The sequence below is a fragment of the Nicotiana tabacum genome, chromosome 15 (genome assembly GCF_000715075.1).
Source record: "Nicotiana tabacum cultivar K326 chromosome 15, ASM71507v2, whole genome shotgun sequence".
NCBI classification, from domain to species: Eukaryota; Viridiplantae; Streptophyta; class Magnoliopsida; order Solanales; family Solanaceae; genus Nicotiana; species Nicotiana tabacum.
The window spans coordinates 78473255-78495392 of record NC_134094.1 but is presented as its reverse complement, the minus strand read 5'-3'; the positions used below and the strand labels follow the sequence as shown (position 1 = coordinate 78495392).

Below are 22138 nucleotides of genomic sequence, written 5' to 3'. Positions count from 1 at the left end.
CAAATCTATTCATAAACAATTCAATATATTCAATACGAATTATAGGAATTAATTCCATATGAATTTACTAATATTCCGGATAAAAATCTGAAATTCATTAAAATATTCGACAGTGGGACCCACGTCTCAAATCCCGAAAAAACTCGCGAAATCCGAACGCCCGTTCTGCTACAAGTTCAGCCATACAAAAATTATCCAATTCCGATGTCAAATGGACCTTCAAATCTAAATTTTTCGTTTTTGGAAGATTTTAGAAAAATCTGATTTTTCTTCCATAAATTCACGGATTCATGATATAAACGAGTATGGAATCATGAAATATAATCAATATAGGATAAGGGACACTTACCCCAATATTTCCCGTGAAAATCGCCCAAATATTCGCCTTAACTGAGCTCAAAATGACCAAAATAAGTAAAAATGTCGGACTCTTCGATATATACACTGCTCAGGCATTTCCACACCTGCGGTGCCTGGACTCGCACATGCGAGCTCGCATCTGCGGAATGGGGCTGCCAGGCGAGGCCTCGCACCTGCGGAGGAAAAATGCGCACCTGCGCTGCCTTCCGCTTCTGTGATTGCCAAGTCCTCTTCTGCGGACGCGCGAGTGCATGTAAGTTTCCGCACCTGCGATGGAAGGCTCGCTTTTGCGAGATTGCACCTGCGGTCAAAAATCCGCAGGTGCGATTACAACAGAAGGCAAAATTTCAGATTTTGCTTTAAGTCCAATTCTTGTTCTGATTTCGATTCGAGTCACACTCGGGGTACTTGGGACCCCGTCCGAATATACCAACAAGTCCCGTAACATAATACGGACTTACTCGGGGTCAAAAATCACTTCAAACAACGCTGAAATTATAATTCACACCCCGATTCGAACTTTGAGTTTTAAACTTTTTCATTTGCAAATCTCGTGCCAAAACATATTAAATAAATCCGGAATGACTTCAAATTTGGCACACAAGTCCTAAATGACATAACAGAGCTATTCAAATTTCCATAATCGGATTCCGGCTCCGATATGAAAATGTCAACCCCGTGGTCAAACTTGGAAGTCTTTAGCCTTTAAATTGCTAGTTCCGTTAGATGGTCATAACTTGAGCTAGAAACCTCCAAATTAAATTCCGAGCATACGCCCAAGTCCTAATTCACGATACGGAGCTACCGGAACTATCAAAACACTGATCCGGGTCAGTTTGCTAAAAATGTTGACCAAAGTCAACTTAGTTGAGTTTTAAAGCTCAATTTTACATTTTAATCCATTTTTTACATGAAAACTTTTCGGAAAAGTTTACGGACTGCGCACGCAATTTGAGGAATGATAAATGGTACTTTTCGAGATCTTAGAACACAGAATTACTTATTAAATTTAAAGATGACATTTTGGGTCATCACATTCTCCACCTCTAAAACAAACGTTCGTCCTCGAATGGAGTTAGAAAAAAGTACCTGAGCTGGTGAATAAGTATGGATATATACTCCGCATGTCCGACTCAGACTCCCAGGTAGATGCCTCTATCGGCTGACCTCTCCATTGCACCCGGATTGAAGGATAACTCTTAGACCTCAACTGTCGGACCTGCTGGGCTAGAATAGCCACTGGCTCCTCCTCGTAAGTCAAATCTTTGTCCAATTGAACTGAGCTGAAACACCGGATGAACCACTGATAAACTAGGTGGTAATGCAAGCCTATAGGCTACTTCACCCACCCTTTCAAGCATTTCAAAGGGTCCGATATACCTAGGGCTCAACTTGCCCTTCATTCCAAACCTCATTACACCTTTCATAGGTGTAACCCGGAGCAATATTCTTTCTCCAACCATGAATGCAATATCACGAACTTTACGGTCGGCATAACTCTTTTGCCTAGACTGAGCTGTGCGAAGTCGATCTTGAATAATCTTGACCTTATCCAAGGCATCCTGTACCAAATCGGTACCCAACAACCGAGCCTCTCCCGGTTCAAACCAACCAACTGGCGATCGGCATCGCCTTCCGTATAATGTCTCATATGGAGCCATCTGAATACTCGACTGGTAGCTATTATTATAAGCAAACTCCCCAAGTGGCAAGAAATGATCCCAAGAACCTCCAAAGTCTATAACACAAGTGCGAAGCATATCTTCCAATATCTGAATAGTGCGCTCTGACTGTCCGTCTGTCTGTGGATGAAATGTTTTATTCAACTCCACCCGCATGCCTAACTCACGTTGTACAACCCTCCAGAAATGTGAGGTAAACTGCGTACCATCTGAAATAATAGACACGGGCACACCGTGAAGGCGGACAATCTCACGAATATAGATTTCAGCTAACCTCTCTGAAGAATAGGTAACTGCCACTGGAATGAAATGTGCTGACTTGATCAACCTATCCCCAATGACCCAAACTGCGTTAAATTTTCTCTTAGTCCGTGGGAGCCCAACAACAAAATCCATAGTGATACGCTCCCACTTCCACTTAGGAATTTCTAACTTCTTAAGCAAACCACCAGGTCTCTGATGCTCGTACTTAACTTGCTGACAATTCAGACACCGAGCTACATATGCAACTATATCCTTTTTCATTCTCCTCCACCAATAATGTTTTCGCAAATCTTGATGCATTTTGGCGGTACCTGGATGAATAGAATACCTGGAACTGTGTGCTTCTTCAAGAATTAATTCACGAAGCCCATCCACATTAGGCACACAAATACGACCCTGCATTCGCAGAACCCCATCTTCCCCCACAGCAACATGTTTGGCATCACCTTGCCGCACCGTGTCCTTAAGGACAAGTAAATGAGGATCATCATACTGCCTCTCTCTGATACGCTCATATAAAGAAGACCAAGGGCCTGTGCAAGCTAGAACCCGACTGGGTTCTAAAACATCTAACCTCACGAACTGATTAGCCAAAGTATGAACATCTGCAGCTAATGGCCTCTCACCAACCGGAATATACGCAAGACTACCCATACTCACAGCCTTTCTACTCAATACATCGGCCACCACATTGGCCTTTCCGGGGTGATACAAAATGGTGATATCATAGTCTTTCAACAACTCCAACCATCTTCTCTGCCTCAAATTAAGATCCTTTTATTTGAACAGATATTGAAGGCTACGATGATCAGTAAATACCTCACACGAGACACCGTAGAGGTAATGCCTCCAAATCTTAAGCGCATGAACAATGGCTGCCAATTCTAAGTCATGAACAGGATAATTCTTTTCGTGAACTTTCAACTGTCATGACGCATATGCAATTACCTTGTCATCTTGCATTAATACTGCACCAAGCCCAATGTGAGATGCGTCACAATATACCGTATACGATCCTGAACCTGTGGGTAATAGTAATATTGGCGCCGTAGTCAAAGCGGTCTTGAGCTTTTGAAAGCTCAACTTACACTCGTCTAACCATCTAAATGGGCCACCTTTCTGGGTCGATCTGGTCAATGGGCTTGCTATAGATGAAAACCCTTCCACGAACCGACGATAATAACGTGCTAAACCAAGGAAACTCTGGATCTCTGTAACTGAAGTAGGTCTAGGCCAATTCTGAATAGTCTCAATCTTCTTAAGATCCATCTTGATGCCTTCTGCCGATACAACATGCCCAAAAAAGGCAACTGAGTCTAACCAAAACTCACGTTTTGAAAACTTGGCATATAACTAATTATTCTTCAAGGTGTGAAGCACACTTCGAAGATGCTGCTCATGTTCCTCTTGACTGCTGGAGTAAATCAAGATATCATCAATGAATACAACCACAAAAGAATCCAAATAAGGCTTGAACACCCGATTCATCAAATCCATAAATGCTGCTGGGGCATTTGTTAACCCAAATGACATCACTAGGAATTCGTAATGCCCATATCGAGTTCGAAAAGCTATTTTAGGGACATCAGATGCCCTAATCTTCAACTGATTGTAACCAAACCTCAAATCGATCTTCGAAAATACCTTGGCACCCTGAAGCTGATCAAATAAGTCATCAATTCTTGGCAACGGATATTTGTTTTTGATAGTGGCCTTGTTCAACTACCGATAATCTATACACATCCGCATAGAGCCATCTTTCATTTTTACAAATAATACTGGTGCACCCCAGGGCGAGACACTAGGTCTAATGAATCCCTGATCAAGCAAGTCTTGTAACTACTCTTTCAATTCTTTCAACTCCGGCGGGGCCATACGGTATGGTGGAATAGAAATGGGCTAAGTGCCCGGAGCCAAATCTATACAGAAGTCAATATCTCTGTCAGGTGGAATCCCCGGCAAATCTGTAGGAAATACTTCTGTAAATTCACGAACAACTGGTACTGAGTCCATAGAAGGAACATCCGCACTCGGATCACGAATATAAGCCAAATAGGCTAGATACCCTTTCTCTACCATATGTCGAGTTTTCATATAAGAAATAACCCTACTGGCAGAATAACCAGGAGTTCCTTTCCACTCTAATCGAGGTAATCCCGGCATAGCTAGGGTCACTGTCTTGGAATGACAATACAATATAGCATGATAAGGGGATAGCCAATCCATACCTAAGATGACATCAAAATCTACCATATCAAGAAGTAGAAGATCCACACTAGTCTCAAGATTACCAATAGTAACCACACACGAACGATCTACTACAACAGAGTCTCCCACCGGTGTAGATACACACACAGAAGCACTCAGAGAATCACAAGGCACAACCAAATAGGAAGCAAAATAGGACACATAAGAATAAGTAGATCATGGATCAAATAGAACTGAAGCATCTCTATGGCAAACTGGAACAATACCTGTGATCACAACATCAGATGACTCGGCCTCAGGCCTAGCTAGAAAAGCATAAAATCGGGGTTGGGCCCCACCACTCTGAACTGCATCCCTAGGACGGCCTCTAATTGACTGGCCTCCACCTCTAATGGTCTGACCTCCACCTCTAATGGCCTGACCTCCACCTCTAGCTGGCTAAGCAGGCAGTGAAGCAACCGGTGCCGGTATGATGGCATGCGAATCCTGCCGAGATCTGTTACTCGCCAATCTAGGGCAATACCTCCCGATATGACCAATGTTCCCACACTCTTAACACCCATCTTGATGTCGTGGCTGCTGAAGCTGACCCAAATGGGCCGAATAACCATTGTAGTAACTCTGGAGTGGTGGTGCACTGATAGGAGCTGAATGTGCACTAAATACTGGCTGCCCAGAGTAATGCATAATAGGACCGTGACTCCCTGAAGCACCGGGAGATGCATGAAGTGATGAATGAAACGGTCTAGGAAGATGACCCCTACCAAAATTACCCCTGCCTCCAGACGAGGCACCACTGAAACCACCGAACTGATGAGGCCTCTTATCGGACCTTTGCCCTCTCTCCTGTGCAAGAACCATCTCGATCCTCCTTGCGACATTAGTAGCCGCTTGAAAACAAATCTCACTCCCGGTCTCCTTAGCCATTTGAAATCTGATAGGGTGAGTGAGTCCCTCAATAAACCTCCTCACTCTCTCTCCCTCCGTAGGTAGTAAAAGGAGGGCATGACGGGCCAAATCCACAAAATGGGACTTATACTAAGTAACAGTCATACTGCCCAGCTGTAGATGCTCAAATTGCTTGTAAAATTCCTCTCTCAGTGTAATAGAGAGGAACTTCTCCAGAAATAGCTGAGAGAACCGCTCCCAGGTAAGTGCAGGCGATCTGACTGGTCGGCTCAATGTATAATCTCTCCACCACCTCTTGGCGGAACCCGTCATCTAAAATACAGCAAAATCAACCTCATTGGTCTCAACTATACCCATTTTCCGCAGCACCTCCTGGCAGCGTTCAAGATAATCCTGTGGGTCCTCAGAAGGTGTACCTTTGTAGTGAACTGGAAAGAGTTTAGTAAACTTATCCAGTCTCAATAAGGCCTCAAAAGATATGGCGGGCCTATCACCGGTTTGTGACGCAATAACTGGCTAAACTACCCCAACTGGTGGGGCTGCTGAAGCCTGATTCTGGGGAGCCATATGCTCCGGAGCGAGAGTAGTGAGAGTTTGTGCTCCTCCCCCAGCCTGTGAGATGGCTGGTGCCACTAGAAATATACCATTATGGGCCACACCCTCCATAAGACTTACCTAACGGACTAGAGTGTCCTGAAGTACTGGAGTGGCTATGAATCCTTCCGGGACCTGAACTGGTCCAACTGGTATATTCTGAACTGGAACCTCCTCCTGAAGGTCCACCTGAGGTTCTTGAACAGGTGCAGCTGCTCGAGCTTTGGACTGAGCTCTACCTCAGCCTCTAGCACGACCTCAACCTCAACCTCTACCCCTGGCCGTAGTTTCCATCAGAGGTTCTAGTCCCTGTCCATCGGTAGAGGTAATACGTGTTCTCATCATCTGCGAGAGAATAAGAGTAGAATGGTTCAATCATCGATGATAGAATAAATTCGTACGATAGAATAAGAAAGCAGTGATATTGTTCCTAAACTTCATAGCCTCTGAGAGATAAGTACAGACGTCTCCGTACAGATCCTTCAGACTCTACTAATTTTGCTCGTGACTCGTGAGACCTATGTAACCTATTGCTCTAATACCAACTATCACGACCCGAAATTTCCTCCTTCGGACCGTGATGGCGCCTAACATATCACGTGTTAGGCAAGCCAACGTTAGAATAATATGATTCATTTTAAAAATAATTTTTAAATTTGTTAATTACAAAGAACAAATGCGGAAGTAAAGTCTAAAATATAGTGAATAATCCATAAAAACAACGGTGTCTAAATACCATCCCAGAATTGATGTCACAAGTGCACGAGCTTCTAGAATAAATACAATTAAAGGTCTGAATAAAATAAAGTTGTCTAAAAATAAACACACAGCTAAAGTAAAATAGAAGGGGACTTTAGAACTGCGGACGCCATGCAGTTATACCTCAAGGCTCCTCCGAGTAGCTAAAATCCGAGCAAGTCTATGGCACGCCGCTGGGACCAACTCCGAAATCTGTACAAGAAGTGCAGAGTGTAGTATCAGTACAACCGACCCCATGTACTGGTAAGTGCTGAGCCTAATTCGACGAAGTAATGACGAGGCTAAGGCGGGTCACTTACATTACCTGTACGCAATATTAGTAACAATAACAACAATAGAAATAAATCAGGTAACTCATTTATAATAATTGAAGCCAACTCAGCAATCATAACCAATTATCATTTTCATTAATTCTGTTGCAACGTGCAACCCGCTCTCACAATATATTCACATTCAATTCTGTTGCAGTGTGCAATCCACTCTTATATATATATATATATATATATATATATATATATATATATATATATATATATATATATATATATATATATATATATATATATATATATATATATATATATATATATATATATATATATATATATATATATATATATATATATATATATATATATATATATATATATATATATATATATATTTGTTGCGACGTGCAACCCAATCCTCCAATATGGACTTTTTAATAAGTCTGTTGCGGCATGCAACCCGATCCTCCAATATATTTATTATAATTAATTTTGTTGTGGCGTGCAACCCGATCCTCCAATATATTCATTATAATCAATTCTTATAGAAGACATTTTCCCAATAAATATAACAATTAATATAAAATTATAAGAAAACAAGCATACAATAATTATGATTTAATTATGAAACAAGCAAAGGCAAATAGCAAATTATTATGGAAATCAGAGAGAAAATATGCAGTTTAATATTTAATATGCTAAATGTCAAATAACAATTAAGGCACATAATTCAAATAGCATGTAACAATTAATGCAGGAATTCAAGAATTAATATTTGACAAAGAATAGGAGAGAAATAATTATTATAATAATTAATTCATGATTTAAAATAATTTATGATTTTTCAAGTAAGCAGGCAAACAATTAATTTGACGACGTATAGACACTCGTCACCTCGCCTATACGTCGTTCACATGCAATTCACATAACAAATAATTTGAGGGTTCTATTCCCTCAAGTCAAGGTTAACCACGACACTTACCTCGCTTTATAAATTCCAATCAATTACTCTACCACAACTTTTCCTTTTAAATTTATCTCCAAAAGCTTCAAATCTGTTCATAAACAATTCAATATACTCAATACGAATCATAGGAATTAATTCTATATGAATTTACTAATATTCAGGATAAAAATCTAAAATTCCTTAAAATATTCGACAGTGGGACCCATGTCTCAAATCCCGAAAAAACTCATGAAATCCGAACGCCCGTTTCGCTACGAGTTCAACCATACAAAAATTATCCAATTCCGATGTCAAATGAACCTTCAAATCTAAATTTTTCGTTTTTGGAAGATTTTAGAAAAATCTGATTTTTCTTCCATAAATTCACGGATTCATGATATAAACGAGTATGAAATCATGAAACATAATCAATATAGGATAAGGAACACTTACCCCAATGTTTCCCATGAAAATCGCCCAAATATTCGCCTTAACCGAGCTCAAAATGACCAAAATGAGTAAAAATGTCGGACTATTCGATATATACACTGCCCAGGCATTTCCGCACCTACGGTGTCTGGACTAGCACAAGCGAGCTCGCATCTGCGAGAAAAACCTCTAGCGGTGAATCATCAGTAATCTCCATGTCCATCGCCACCAAATGTTGCCGAACGGGCATAAGCTGCAATCGACTGGCCCCACACAATGTAGTCGGCTTCGCTGGTTGGAAACCGGTAAGCCGCTGCAACATATGAGGTAATCCACTCCCGTATAGTCTCTAAGAGCATGTGGGTAAGCTACAGGTATACCATCAACAGGCAGCCCAAAAAGAACCTCCACGTCCTCAAGCGTGATGGTAGCCTCGCTGATGGGTAGATGAAACATGTGCGTCTTCGGTAGACACCGCTCTATCATAGCCGTGATCAACGCCCAGTCGAACTGCAACCGACCAATCTCTATGATTCTGTAGAAACCCGTACCCTGAAGGCGTCTAACTATACAGGGATGCAGTGGGTGGTCCTTAATGAACTCCCACATATCGTTTGTACGTCTGAGGCGGAATGTCTGGGATAGACACTGCCCATCCCAGATGTGTGAAGACCTATGGTTGCCCTGTAGCAACAGTAGCTCTCGAGATGCAGGTCCGAGATGCACAGGGGGAACCTCCATGACGATGTCTGTAAATTGAACAATATTAATTAAAGTATTTTTCTGTTTAATTGTTTATCATCTTTAAATATATTTGCAATATATTTTATATTAATATTAAATCGATATTTTTTCTATATTATTACTTAGGTCGATACATTTTCTATATTATTATTTTATATGTTAGTTTCTTACATTATTTTATATGTTAGTTTATTATTTTATATGTTTGTTTCTTACTCAGCTATTTTTGGGTATAATAAAATTAAATAATTAATTTTCATAACTATACGTGATATAATTAATAAGTATTCATATGAAAATACTTAGTTTGACAAATTTTCTATATTGTTGTTTTTATGTTATTTTCTTATATTTGTTGACTAAAATTCGAGAGGGTTTGTGTTTGAACTACCATTTTTTTTCCAGATATTTTTGGGGTTAACAGAGAATTAAATGATTAATTTCAATACCTAAAAAGATAATTAAGTAATTATTCATATAACAAATACTTAGGTTGATAAATTTTCTATATTAATATTTCATATGTTAGTTTCCAACATTTTTCTACTAAAATTCTGCATGGTTTTGTTTGAACTATCATCTTTTTAAAGTTATTTTTGAATTATATATTAAAATTTCATAAGTAATCAAGATATATTCAATAATTAATAATATAAAATATATTACAAACTTAATAGTAAATAATATTGAATTTACTTCATTTGTAACGATTTATTTGTTAACTGTCATATTTTGCCCACATTTTCCGGCAACTGATTATTTTATGATTCCTAGCTAATATTTGACAATTATCTACTGATACATTAAATCCATAATTGAGTACTTTATCCGAGTTTGTTAAGGAGAGCACGTAGTTTTTATTCTACACAACGGAATTTTAAAGAGCACTAAAGTAACACTACTCTAAATGACCATAAACAAAGTCAACTACCATGAGCTAAAATTTATTATTAATTTTACTACGCTAAAGGGCGCTACATAACAATTAAGGGCACAACATAACACTAAAGGGCACTAAATAACAATAAAATCACATATAACAATAATTATTCATAAAATAACAATATATCTTTTTTACTAATTTTTTAGCACATAAATAAACTAATTCGGATAAAAAAACAAAAAATTAATTAAATTACAAAACGATCACAAAAAAGTATAGACCACAGTAAAAAATAACTAATAAGCATTTTATATACATGAGTTTTACCAAAAAGTAAGTCGGAATACTTCGATTTGAAGTTTTTTAAATGTGAAAAATTAATGATTTGGGAGCCGAAACGAGCAATAGACGAGATCCATTACACGACAACGCCTTGGATCCGGTGTTAGCTTGCTAAATTATGAAGAAGACACAATTTTTGGGGGACGGGTGGGCTCCAATAAAGTTTTTTGGTTAAAAAATGGGGGGGGGGGGGCGTTTTTTATTTTTCTATTTTTGTCTGGTCGGGGAAGGAGACATGTCTGTTTTTCTATATAGGTATAACACATATAGGAGGCGCCTTCTGCATATGCACTATACCTCCCACCAATTAAAGTTCAAATTTAGCGAATGTATTGACCGCGCTATACCTTAACGGATAAACGTACCATTAAGATATAGCGCGGTGAATAATCGTATTATATATAAAATTATATTTTTTTACCTATTTTTGTGCTTTGAGTCCAAAAACACTAACATTTTGGTTCAGGATTCTTTTAATTGGCATGCACAGATGTCAAGTAATGACGTCCCCTAGCTTTTTGTCAAGTTTCTAGATGTAGCGTGCGACTCTGAACCTCGTACATTCTTTTTCTTTTTCTTTTATATATAATATAATGTTCGTTTTCTGTTCCGCCAGATTACCAGAAGATCGCCATTTCTCCACTTTGTCCAAAGCAATATTCTTCTTTGTCCACCATATCTCTTGTTCAGGTAATTTGTCTCTCTTTTTCTTTTGCTTTCTCTATGTTCAATTATGCTGAAAACTGTCTTTACAGAATTTTCAATATGGTAACTGTTGTTCTTTGGCTGATAATTTTGATTTTCATATTTTTGGAGAAAAAGAGGAACTGAGATTTTAGGGTTGAGATTTCAACTGCAACATAAAAAGATTGATTCTTCCTCTAGTTTATTTTTGTTCCCTTATATTTGTCTGCTTTGGTTTTGCCATGTTATAGAAAATAATTTTTTCTGCACTATTTTGAATTTTCCAAATACATGCTTTGTTTCACCCTTTTTTACCCCTTCTCCTTTTTGTTGCTGTTGTTTGCTAGCGGTCTATACTGCTATGTTGGTATGTATGAGCAGGCGCATATTTGTATATTTCCAGAGTGCATTTGAGATGTGAATCTTTTTTTGTTGTTCAGATTTTGGTGATATCCACTTCTTTGTTGTTATTTTGTGATTTTGGTGATTGTCACTTTATCAATTTATAACAAATGTTATACTGTAATAGAACAATATCTTGTTCATGCCTTTTGCTGAGATTTAACTATACTTTTGTTTTTCTTTTGTGCTTTCTGAATTTGGGTATCCCTTGTGGCCTTTCACTCACAGATTTTAATCAGTTGCTCATTATTTCAGCATAATGGGGCGTTTAAGTCGGACTATCTTTGTGGGCAATCTTCCCGGCGATATTCGAGAGAGTGAAGTAGAAGATTTGTTTTACAAGGTTAGTTGGAAAATATTACTCACAGCTGGAAACACGTGTTTTCTGTGCTCACCTGGTTATTACTAAGGATTTTTGCATCTACTTCTATTTGTTTCTCCTATTTGTTGGTTTTCTTCTCTTAAGTGTAATCTTTAACTTGGGAGGGTTGGTGGAATGACTTGTCTTTTTTGGGTGGAGAAGGAGTGAATTAACTCAGAGTGGATGTTTGGGTTAATCTGAAAGGCTCGTTCTAGTAGGTCGTTTAACTGTGACCTAGTACAGTTGAGAGGTTCAAGTTTCTTGTTTCTATTGTGATGAAAGACTGGGTTGTCTCTCTCTGTTTTACTAGAGTGCTAATTAATTTTCTTGCATTCTCCTCTTTAATTGCTCTCCGCATTACTTTCATCCGCCCATTGTGTTTAAGATGTTAAATCAGCTACAAAATTCTTAAATCATCTTTCCACTTAACATATTCTAAATCGGGATTTTAATCCAAAGGACATACTGCGCATTGGTGCATGATAAAGTTATGCACTTGAAATTATTGTGAATTCTGTTTGGAGTCAGCATCTCGTTCAAGCTGATATTTATTGCATTTAATTTCTAAAAGATTTCAGCAAATATGGCAAAAATATATTCCGTGAAATTAAACATCGAAAAATGTTTATTTCCGTAGCATATATAAATTTATTTTTTGGTGTGGGACCACTTCGTTTAAGTTTCTTTCTCTCTCTCTCTGTTTGGGTATATATGACAAATATGCTAATATTTGAAATTGTCTGGGCGAATCTCTCACAGTATGGACCTATTGTGCAAATTGATCTGAAAATTCCTCCAAGACCACCAGGTTATGCATTTGTGGAGGTGCGTTCATTGTTTGGAATTGAATGTCAGAAACATAGCTAGTATCAATGTCGGACAACACCTATTCTGCAGTGCGTTGTTCGTAATGTCAGATAGATCTCATCTATTCCATTCTTTATTGAGTTTCAGTTTGAAGATCCTCGCGATGCTGATGATGCCATTCGTGGATGTGATGGATACAAATTTGATGGACATCGATTACGAGTTAGTTGTCTCTCATTTGCCTTCATTTCACCATGGTCATGATTTAGATCTTCGATTATCAGAATTTTTTGTTGTCTTTCATAATCTATGTAGGTTGAACTTGCACATGGTGGGCGAGGATCATCATCGTATGATCGCTATAGCAGTCACAGTAGTGGGAGTCGTGGTGGATCTTCAAGACGATCGGATTATCGGGGTTAGCCTGGTTTTTAATATTCTCTCATATTTCTATAATTGCTCAAGGTTAGACGAAGTTTTATAGTCAAAACCAGCTGCTAAGAATTAAATTTTGCAGTTCTCGTCATTGGACTACCATCTTCTGCTTCATGGCAAGACTTGAAGGTTGGCATGTGATATCATGTTATGATTTTTGCAGATTTCTATGCTTTCTCAGGATTTTGATTAGTTTGGCTTAAACTTGGCCTTGGCAGGATCACATGCGTCGAGCCGGAGATGTTTGTTTCTCTCAAGTCTACCGTGACCGTGATGGTTAGTAGATTCTTCCTTGTGACAGTTATTCGGTTTGCTTTTATTCATTCTCATAGCAATGATATGGGATGTAAATATGCGCTGGTAAACAGATTTTGCTTGTATAAGAATGATAATAGTTTCAGCAATATATATAAGGGAAGTTAGATACACAGTGGTGGATATCATAACATGTAAGTTAGGTAGGTTGCTAATTTTTCAAACTGGTGTATATCAGAAAGAAAGACCCATAACACAGGGCTTTTTGACTGGAGGTCGCTTGTTATATCTTCAGCTTATATGATAACAACAACAACAACCCAGCTTATATGATAACATTAATTAGAAAAACAATTCTTGGTGCTAAAGCTTTTAATGATGATTTGCGAACCTCCCTAGATGTTCCCAGTTCCTAGAAATTTCTAACTTGATTATATCTTCTCTTTTTTCCTTCTTGTATTTAGTGATACACTAAGTGGACCATCCTGCTTTCAGACGTGATATCTGATATGAGGTATCTCCTGCCAGAGCATTAGTCAATTCTGTTTTTGACACTATAACGTTTTATACTTCACATTTTAGCACCAGCACTTTGGTCATGTCCATGCGTAATTATTGTCTAATGTGAGGGGCAAAAGGTGTTGAAAACTGTACATAAACCTTCAGTCTATCACCAAAATTTCTATTACTGATTTTTGGAGAACTTCTGAAAATTACTATTAGTGTAGGTACTAGCACTCTCCTTTCAGTGACTGCAGCGAATAATAATCGTATATGCTCTTCAATCTCGTAAAATTCTGTCCTTAATCATTTAAATAAGGCGAAATGGCCTAAGGGCCGCTTAAACTTGTAGTCGTTTGTCATCCCGGTATATAAACTTACACTTTTCCCATTTTAGCACATTAACTCATATATTTGCACACTAATAAACACATATGATTGCGCGTGGTCTTCAAGCGCTATGACACAAATGATATGTCACATACTTATCCTCTTACGAGTTGTCACGTGTAATTTGTGGGTCCCACTTTATAAAAAATTAATTTACTCACAAAAGTTTTATTTTCCGTCTATTCTCTTCGTCTAGGACGGCATTGAGCCACCATTTTTCATAGTTAATCCACCATTTTCAATCGTAAGAATCCAAATTTGATCCTTTAGATTCTAATCAAACCTCAGTAAAAATAAAAGCCTAAAAATGGTTACAACACTCTAGAAAAGACCCCCAAAATTACACCGGCGAGATTGCCGCCGGTAAAAATGGCAACCATACAAAGAATCACACAAAACCGTCACTGCTTCACCTTTTTGCCACCGGCCTGACACTTTCCTTACCACTTTATCTTCATCACCTCCTTTTCAACAAGCTCACTTACCATAGACCAAACCGATCTGAAACGCCACCATTTCAATTTCAATACTCTTTGCCAACAAATTTAAAAAAAAGAAAAGAAAAAGAGAAATACTCTTTGCCAACAAATTAAAAAAAAAAGAAAAAAGAAAAAAGAAAAAAGAAGAGACGAGCAATAACCAAATCGATATAATTTTCTGGTTGTGGAGGAGTTTGAGGGTGTGGGAAAACAAAGGGAGGGAGGGGAGATGAAGCTGGGAACGGGAATAAGGATGAAGAATTAAACAGGGGAGGGGTTTCTTCATTCTTTTCTTTATTTTTTCCCATGATTTTATCTTTCCTTTTTTATTTTATAATTTTTTTTAATCAAATTAATTCATTCACGCGCCTAATTAACGTGATTTGCATCCATTTTGGCCACGTCAACTATTCTGTCGCCATGTAAGCATAGTCAACGGTCAAACGTGTTTATTAGTACTCAGTTCATCCACTAAAGGTGCTCAAATGGGAAATGTGTAAGTTTATATACCGGGATGACAAATGGGTACAAGTTTAGGTGGCTCTTAGGCCATTTTGCGTTTAAATAAAGCCTGTATTTTCTTAGATTTGGCAAGAATTGTCCATATCACATATTTACAACAAAAGTTTTCCTTCCTATGTATCTTCTTAGTAGATTGCTCAGCCTGATTCCACTTAAAGAGAGCAGGGGCATCCTTGCTGTTATTTCAACAAACAGACAGTTGATGTGAAGGGAGGATTTACTTCACAAATCACACATGCCCTTTTTTAAAAGCACATTCCGTATGAGCTACCTTAATCACTTTGAAATAAGTCTAGTTTCCTATAGGTTGGGCAAATGACTCAGATTTATTTTTCTTCTTTATATCTTCACAACATTCTAACTGCTAAAGCTTAATTGACTGCTTTTGACATACATAATGGTATTGTCTTTTCACATGGAAATGCATAATCGTGTTAACCAAACAGCATCACTAAAATGGTTCAGGAAGTATCTTTAGCATGCCTGTTAAGCTAAGTTGCTCGGACACGGGTGCTGGTGTCCCACACGGTTGGCGGATCTAGAGTTCGGATCCTTCGAGATAAAAATTCTAAAATTCGGGGAAATGGATCCTAATACGGATACGGGTGATGGGATCCAGCTAAAAATAATTCAAACATATAAAAATATAAATATATCTCTAAATTATGTGAAATTTTGTGGAATACTTACGTATAGCTTGTAAAGTATGAATTTCTTTTTTATTTTCAAGTTGTAGATAAGTAAAGGATTGATTTCCCAAATAATGTATTTTTTTCAAATTTACCCTAGTTTTGGTTCTAATTTCGGGAATCAAATTGTATCTCGTCTCGAATTTTTCCATCCGTCGTGGTCAAAGTACCCAAAATTGTTTGACCAGATCTGGTACGGATCTCATATCCACACCCATACTAGTGTCGTGTCGATAAGGGTGCGGCACCTAAACTGCCGTGTCGGAGCAACTTAGCTGTTAAGAAGTAAAAAAAGTCAAACAGATGCCCGGAAAATGTTCTGGAGAACAAGTAATATCATTTGAAATATTATTCGAGGACAAACCTTATACTGCCCAAGATCAGCCAAAAAGCCGAGGGTTCTGTCAGTTAAACTAAATAGAACTAGACATGTGTAAGGCTTCTGTGATTTGAAGAAAAGATCTTTCTTGTACCCAATCCTGATTTTGAACCCAGTAACCTGTAAGCTTTTCAATGCAAGTCGTTTGTGTCAACAGTTGACAAGTTTTGCAGGTGTAAGAGGAATTGTGGACTACACCAACTACGACGATATGAAATATGCGGTAGTACTTTAATCTGTTAATCATCATAGGTTGTTTCTTCTGTAAACATAAAGGTTCTTCTTTTGTTTCAGTGCATCCTTTATTTACAATTTTTTAATATTCTTTCTTGCAGATAAAGAAACTTGATGACTCTCTGTTTCGCAATCAATTTTCTCGAGCTTATATACAGGTTTGTTTTCTGTTGGAGGTGCAAGCCCTGATTCAAATGCTTCTTTTTGCGCTAGGTTAACTATTTTTTACTGCCTTCAGGTAGGGGAGTATGATAAGAGGCGTAGCTACTCGAGGAGCCCAAGTCCATATTATTCAAGAAGCAGGAGTTATTATGATAAGAGGCATAGCTACTCGAGGAGCCCAAGTCCATATTATTCAAGAAGCAAGAGTTACTCAAGAAGCAGGAGTCCCCTACGAAGCTATAGCAGCCGGAGCAGAAGGTTTAGTGACTAATTTAACTTTTGAGGTTGCGTTCAACATTTATCATTTTACTAACGGATAGCCGGCAGCGTATCTCCTAGGGGTAAATATACTAGTCGCTCTTCATCTGTATCACTTCCAAGGTCCTTTCCCCCTGCTCGCTCTGTTTCAAGGTATCTTTCTGGTTTTACTTCCAAAACTATAATTGTTGTGAATTTATTTTTTACTATATCTTATAGGGGTTCTGTTGAAACAGAAATGTGCATTTAGTGACCCTTGACGGTTTCAAATGTCATGATATTTGAGATTGTCCTGTTTAAATTCTCAAGTCTGTGATGAGCTTTCTATATAAGTTGGTATTTGCTGCCAGTTGATAATGTTTATCCAGTGATTTCTTCTTTCTTCAATAACTGTTCTAGATGAGGAATTCTTCGTTCTGCTTATATTATTTTTTCCCTTGATTTGCTTCAACGCCCATCTGTATAGCTGATGATTAAATTTTGAAGTTTTCGTTTTGACGTGCATGAAGCTGAAGCAGTCCTCCTTTGTCACTTTATCTGTGATTTCTGCAATCTAAATTATCTCTTTTCATTCTTTTGATGTTATGAATTGTCAACTGAGTTGAGAAAAAATAATATGAAAATACAACCATGGTGGAAGGAGATCAGTGGTGGGTACCTACAGCTTGCATACTTAACATGACCTTAGAAATAAGATTGTACATTTTGGTGTTATTAGAATGCCAGCAAGGTGGAAGCCGGGGCGGATCTACATGGTAGCAAGGGGGTTCTCTTGAATCCCGCGTAAAGTTTTATTGATTTTATGTGTGGAATTTCGCAAAATATCACTAATACCCGAGATATATGCTATCATGGTAAAGGGTGTTCAATATAAGTGACATGTTCCGCGTTCGCATCCTGTCCGCCGTTTATGCACTATTTTTCATTTAGTGTTTCACCTTTTTTTTTCTTCATAATTTTATCAAGGGACCTGCAGAGTCCTTGTTGCTTTCCAGCTTTTGCTTCATTTTTTCAATAAAAAGCTCCACTACCTCCCCCACTCTTCATTCATTTGAATAAAGCCTCACGTTTCTTTTACTTTTTTTTGGATTATTTCTTCTTCTTTTTCTTTTTAAGTACTATTATTTTATATGTAAATGTGTTATTTTTTAGCTGAGGTATGTATCTCAACATCTTCCAACAGATTTTGTTATTATACTTTTAGTTAGGATTTTATTTATTATTTATTTTTTGTAATCATCAGTAGTTGTCTTTTTTAAAAACTATTTTACAATTTTTGCGTTTCTCATTAGCATTTTAAATGTAAAAAGATAAAGTTACTCGACTTACTAATGTATTAATTTTGACCTAACATATTAATTTATTTTAAACACAATTCCCTTGCTAAAAATTCTGGCGGATGCACTTGTGGAAGATGTAAGATGTAGATGGTTAGTACTTTCAAGTTAAGCAGGTAGTGCTAGAAAGCAATAATAAAAGGTCATCTCCGTCCTCACTCCTCACTGGAAAACACATTTGGAAATGTGCAGATGTTCAAAGTTATCCAGTTTCTTGCCTTTGTTACCTTTACTCGTCAATCACTTAGATCTATCTTTTGCTTATGTTAAAAAGGTATTATTTCTCAGTTCTCAACTCAATTTAGAGTTGCAAGCAATAAAATTTGGTTCTTGCTTTGCTGGTACTGAGCACATGTTCAGCATAACACAAACAAGTGTTTAGAGAGGTTCTTTTTTACTTTTTTTAGTGTGTGGGGGTGGGGGGTCAAGGTGCTATGAGAGTGGGTTCAAATGATCAACATGATATTTGGGGGGGGGGGGGGGTTAGCTTATCCATCAGTCCTAATTTATATGCAGGCCTTCCGTTTTGGACCTTCCAAAACATTTGACATCTGAAGCTCTCTTGTAGAACTTAATTTAATTGAATAATCCAAATTTAAGTAACAGAGTGATGTGGTATCACATATTAATCAATTACTGCCTTTGTCCTACTTTATATGACACATTTTCCTTTTTAGTTTCTTCCGAAAAGGGTAACTTTTGATATTTGAAAAAAATCAATTAACTTTAAACTTCTCATTTTATCCTTAAAGAGATGGTTTATAGCCATACAAATATTTGTGACTTGTTTTAGACCATAAGTTGCAAAAGTCGTTTCTTTCTTGAACTCCATCAAACACCGCCACATAAATTACTACAGAGAGTACTACTTTAATCTTCTTGTGGTTGTATTGGTTAGACTTTGCACGTATATACAGTTTAAGGGTTGAAAAAGTAAATTATTTAGTGCTTAATAAGTGGTGACACCTTACTTGTACTGAGAAGAGTAAGGAGTCGTTTGGTTCAATCCTGGGATCGACAAGGTTATCCCATGGGATTATGAATCTTGGGATAGAAAAGATTATCCCGTGGGATCATAAACCCACCTCCTGTATGGGATAGCTAATCCCAAGTTTTTGGTATAAGTTTTATCCTGATTTGAGTTAATACCTACAACGAAACTCTGGATAAAACTAATCCCAAATGCTAAACTGGGATAACCACCCAAATCTTTGTAATTAAACGGTCACTAAACGTGGATGTAACTATTTACGGAGTATTATATGTCCGAAGGTTTCTTATAAGAGAGTGGACCCTAGTGTGGTAGGCCAAAGTTCAATTTGAAGAATATGGAAATCTTCTCTCGCGTTTTGTACCATAATACACAAATACCTTTTTAAACAATGTTCTTTGTCGAACTATGTTAGAAGATCAAAAAGAAGGTGCAGTCCAGTAATCATAGTTATCTTCTGGTTGTCGATGAGTTTGACTTATGAACTTCGTAAATGGGTTAGACGTTAGAAGTTGCTCTAGAACAATTTGTATCTCCTCTTGGTGGATGAAGTAATTTGTTCTTCTCTTACTAATGTAGTTTTAACATTGGAACTCTCAAATTGAGAATTTGTCTTCAAACTACAAAAGAAAAAATGAATCCGAAAAGAGATCCTAAACAATAACAGTTTGAGAGTGATGTGATGAATTTCTTTTCTAGTTTGTTGTTCGGGAAGAAATAAGAAGTTATAGGTCATCTCGTTCTATTTTTGGGGTTTATTCAGAATGGACTTTTCAGCTCCATGGTTATGAGTTATGACATGAAGATTTTGAAAAATTGACTCTTTTTGTTGTTGTCTAGATCATGCTGTTCACAGCAATCAGGGGTTGCTTGTTTAGACATTGATGGTTATGGTGCTCATTTCGTAGTGGCAGTAACTTGTAATAGTGGATGAGCACCTCCCGGTAACCCTGGATGGTAAATCAAGTTTTAATATGTTATGTAAGGTGGACGCCTCAAGGTGGATTGTTTGGTTAAGTAAATATATAAAATTATCTTTTGGCCCAAACTAATACAAAAGGAAATGTAGAGAGCTGAATGGGGTCATGGGATAGTCATTTGATTAGTTAGACAAATAAAAGTAATAATAGTTTGTCTTATTGATTTTGTTTAAGTTCTGGTAGTCCCATAGGTATGGCCCTTTCAAGTTTGGATGGTCAGCTTTGCTTGGAAGTTGGGGTGCCCATTATTTTTGTAGGAAGACTTGATGACTTTTTGTTCAATGATACTAAAAGTTGCTTGCAGCTGCTACTCTGCTACCGTCTCATTGTGGACATGGAAGTAGCATAGATTCATTTGGATTCAACGTTTTTCTACAACCTATTGGACTAAGAATTAGCCTGATACTGAATTGAGGTGTTTTTGGGTATTTTGCAGATCTCTATCAAGGTCTAGATCTCCTGTGTCATCTGTAAGTGTTTTGTATCTTCGCATTTCTCTTTAGATTAGGGAGTTAAAATTTTCTGTACTTGATCTTGTAAATCTGTTAACTTTTAACCTGCTTTGATACTGTGTAGCTACCTCGCCCTAAGCTTATCAGAGCAAGCCGCAGCCGAAGCAGGAGTATGTCTTCTTCTCGTTCTTCGGTATGTTCACTTTTTCTACGTTTGGATTTGATTCTGATTGTTGGACCTGTTGTTATATTCTTAATGTTTTTGAGGATTATTATTTTAGGGGAGATCCTATTGAGACCTTTATGGTAACAATGGGCAGGTAGTAGCTGAATAAGCAGATGTATTGTAGGCTGTTATAGGATGTTAAAGAAGTTGGCTAGTGTATCTGGTTATCTTGCGGACTTCGTACGTTGTCAGCCTCTGGAGGTCGAGCATCATAATCTTGCTGGCTAGCTCGAGTTGTAGAAACTATGATGTACTTGACTCATGTAGTTTAATGAATCCGTATGTCTTCCCTAATTGCTTAGCCAACTAGAAAATATTTATACCTGAACTTACTTTGATAATCTATGCTTTTTATTTGTTTCATAATCACCTTATATACGATGTTCTGGGCCATCTTCAAATAGTATCGGCTGTAGCTTGGTGTTTCAAGCGTTTAAGCTACAATTTTCTAGAGGAGAACAACAAATTAGCAGGATGGATGTTGCTCTCTGATTTCAAGCAGACCAAATTGCTCTTAGGCTTCATTTATTTCTAGTTAGTGATAAGTTGTTAAGTGTGTTTGTTTTTAGGTTCAGTTTGTGTTTGACTAATCACTCTGAAAAGCACTTTTGCACAATAATTTGTGTTTGGCCAAGCTTTTCAGAAAGTGCTTTTAAGTATCAAATTACGAATAAGGACATGAATAGATTTGTTTAATAGTTAATATTATAAGTAAATAAATAATCTAAAAAATTTGTTATTACAGGCAATAAGTAAATCTTTTTATTTTATTTAAGTAAAATATGAAAATAAAATTTAAAAGTACTTAATTCTTTTAATATAAGTTAAATATATTAAAAATTATTCAACAAATATAAAAATATTCACCCCTAAAGTCACTATATATTAGAAAGTTATCCTAAAATTAATAAGAAATATTTATACATTAATATCCTAAGTATTAGGTTTAATGGTTATTTTGGTATATGCTATATTTTGTTAAGAGTATTTTTGGTAATAAGAAAAGTCAAAACTTCTTCTGCTTTTGGAAAGAAGCTATTTTTTTTGCTTCTCAGTAACTGCTTCTGCTTCTTCCCAAACGCACATTTTTTTCCAAAAAAGCTTGATCAAACACCTCAAGTTAGAAAAAAAAATACTTTTGAGAAAAAAAAAATACTTTTTCCCTCTTGAAAAGCTTGGCCAAACAGGCATCTCAATTATCAAGG

The 22138-nt window shown here is 37.2% G+C and overlaps 1 protein-coding gene across 4 annotated transcripts; it reads left to right on the top strand.

Annotated features, from left to right (window-relative positions):
* The first annotated feature begins 11000 nt into the window (after positions 1 to 11000).
* LOC107784603 (serine/arginine-rich splicing factor SR30) lies at positions 11001 to 21293 on the top strand. 4 transcript variants are annotated; one of them, XM_016605754.2, is made up of 14 exons: positions 11001 to 11079; positions 11704 to 11818; positions 12596 to 12661; positions 12791 to 12865; positions 12959 to 13061; positions 13161 to 13207; positions 13297 to 13354; positions 16467 to 16516; positions 16629 to 16685; positions 16766 to 16947; positions 17017 to 17100; positions 20692 to 20725; positions 20832 to 20900; positions 21028 to 21293. In XM_016605754.2, the coding sequence occupies exons 2-14, from the start codon at positions 11735 to 11737 to the stop codon at positions 21040 to 21042; spliced, it is 924 nt and encodes a 307-aa protein (XP_016461240.1). In that variant the 5' UTR covers positions 11001 to 11079; positions 11704 to 11734; the 3' UTR covers positions 21043 to 21293. The 4 variants fall into 4 exon arrangements, with proteins under 4 accessions (XP_016461240.1, XP_016461242.1, XP_016461239.1 ...); XM_016605756.2 differs by having other exon boundaries at positions 11006 to 11079; positions 11731 to 11818; positions 17029 to 17100; XM_016605753.2 differs by having other exon boundaries at positions 11006 to 11079; positions 11731 to 11818.
* Positions 21294 to 22138: the final 845 nt, after the last annotated feature.

Bases quoted from the DNA above. Each gene is read 5' to 3' on its own strand.
- LOC107784603 (XM_016605754.2), top strand. From the start codon at position 11,735: ATGGGGCGTTTAAGTCGGACTATCTTTGTGGGCAATCTTCCCGGCGAT. The intron at 11,819-12,595 runs GTTAGTTGGAAA...AATCTCTCACAG, and splicing joins TAGAAGATTTGTTTTACAAG to TATGGACCTATTGTGCAAAT. The intron at 12,662-12,790 runs GTGCGTTCATTG...ATTGAGTTTCAG, and splicing joins CAGGTTATGCATTTGTGGAG to TTTGAAGATCCTCGCGATGC.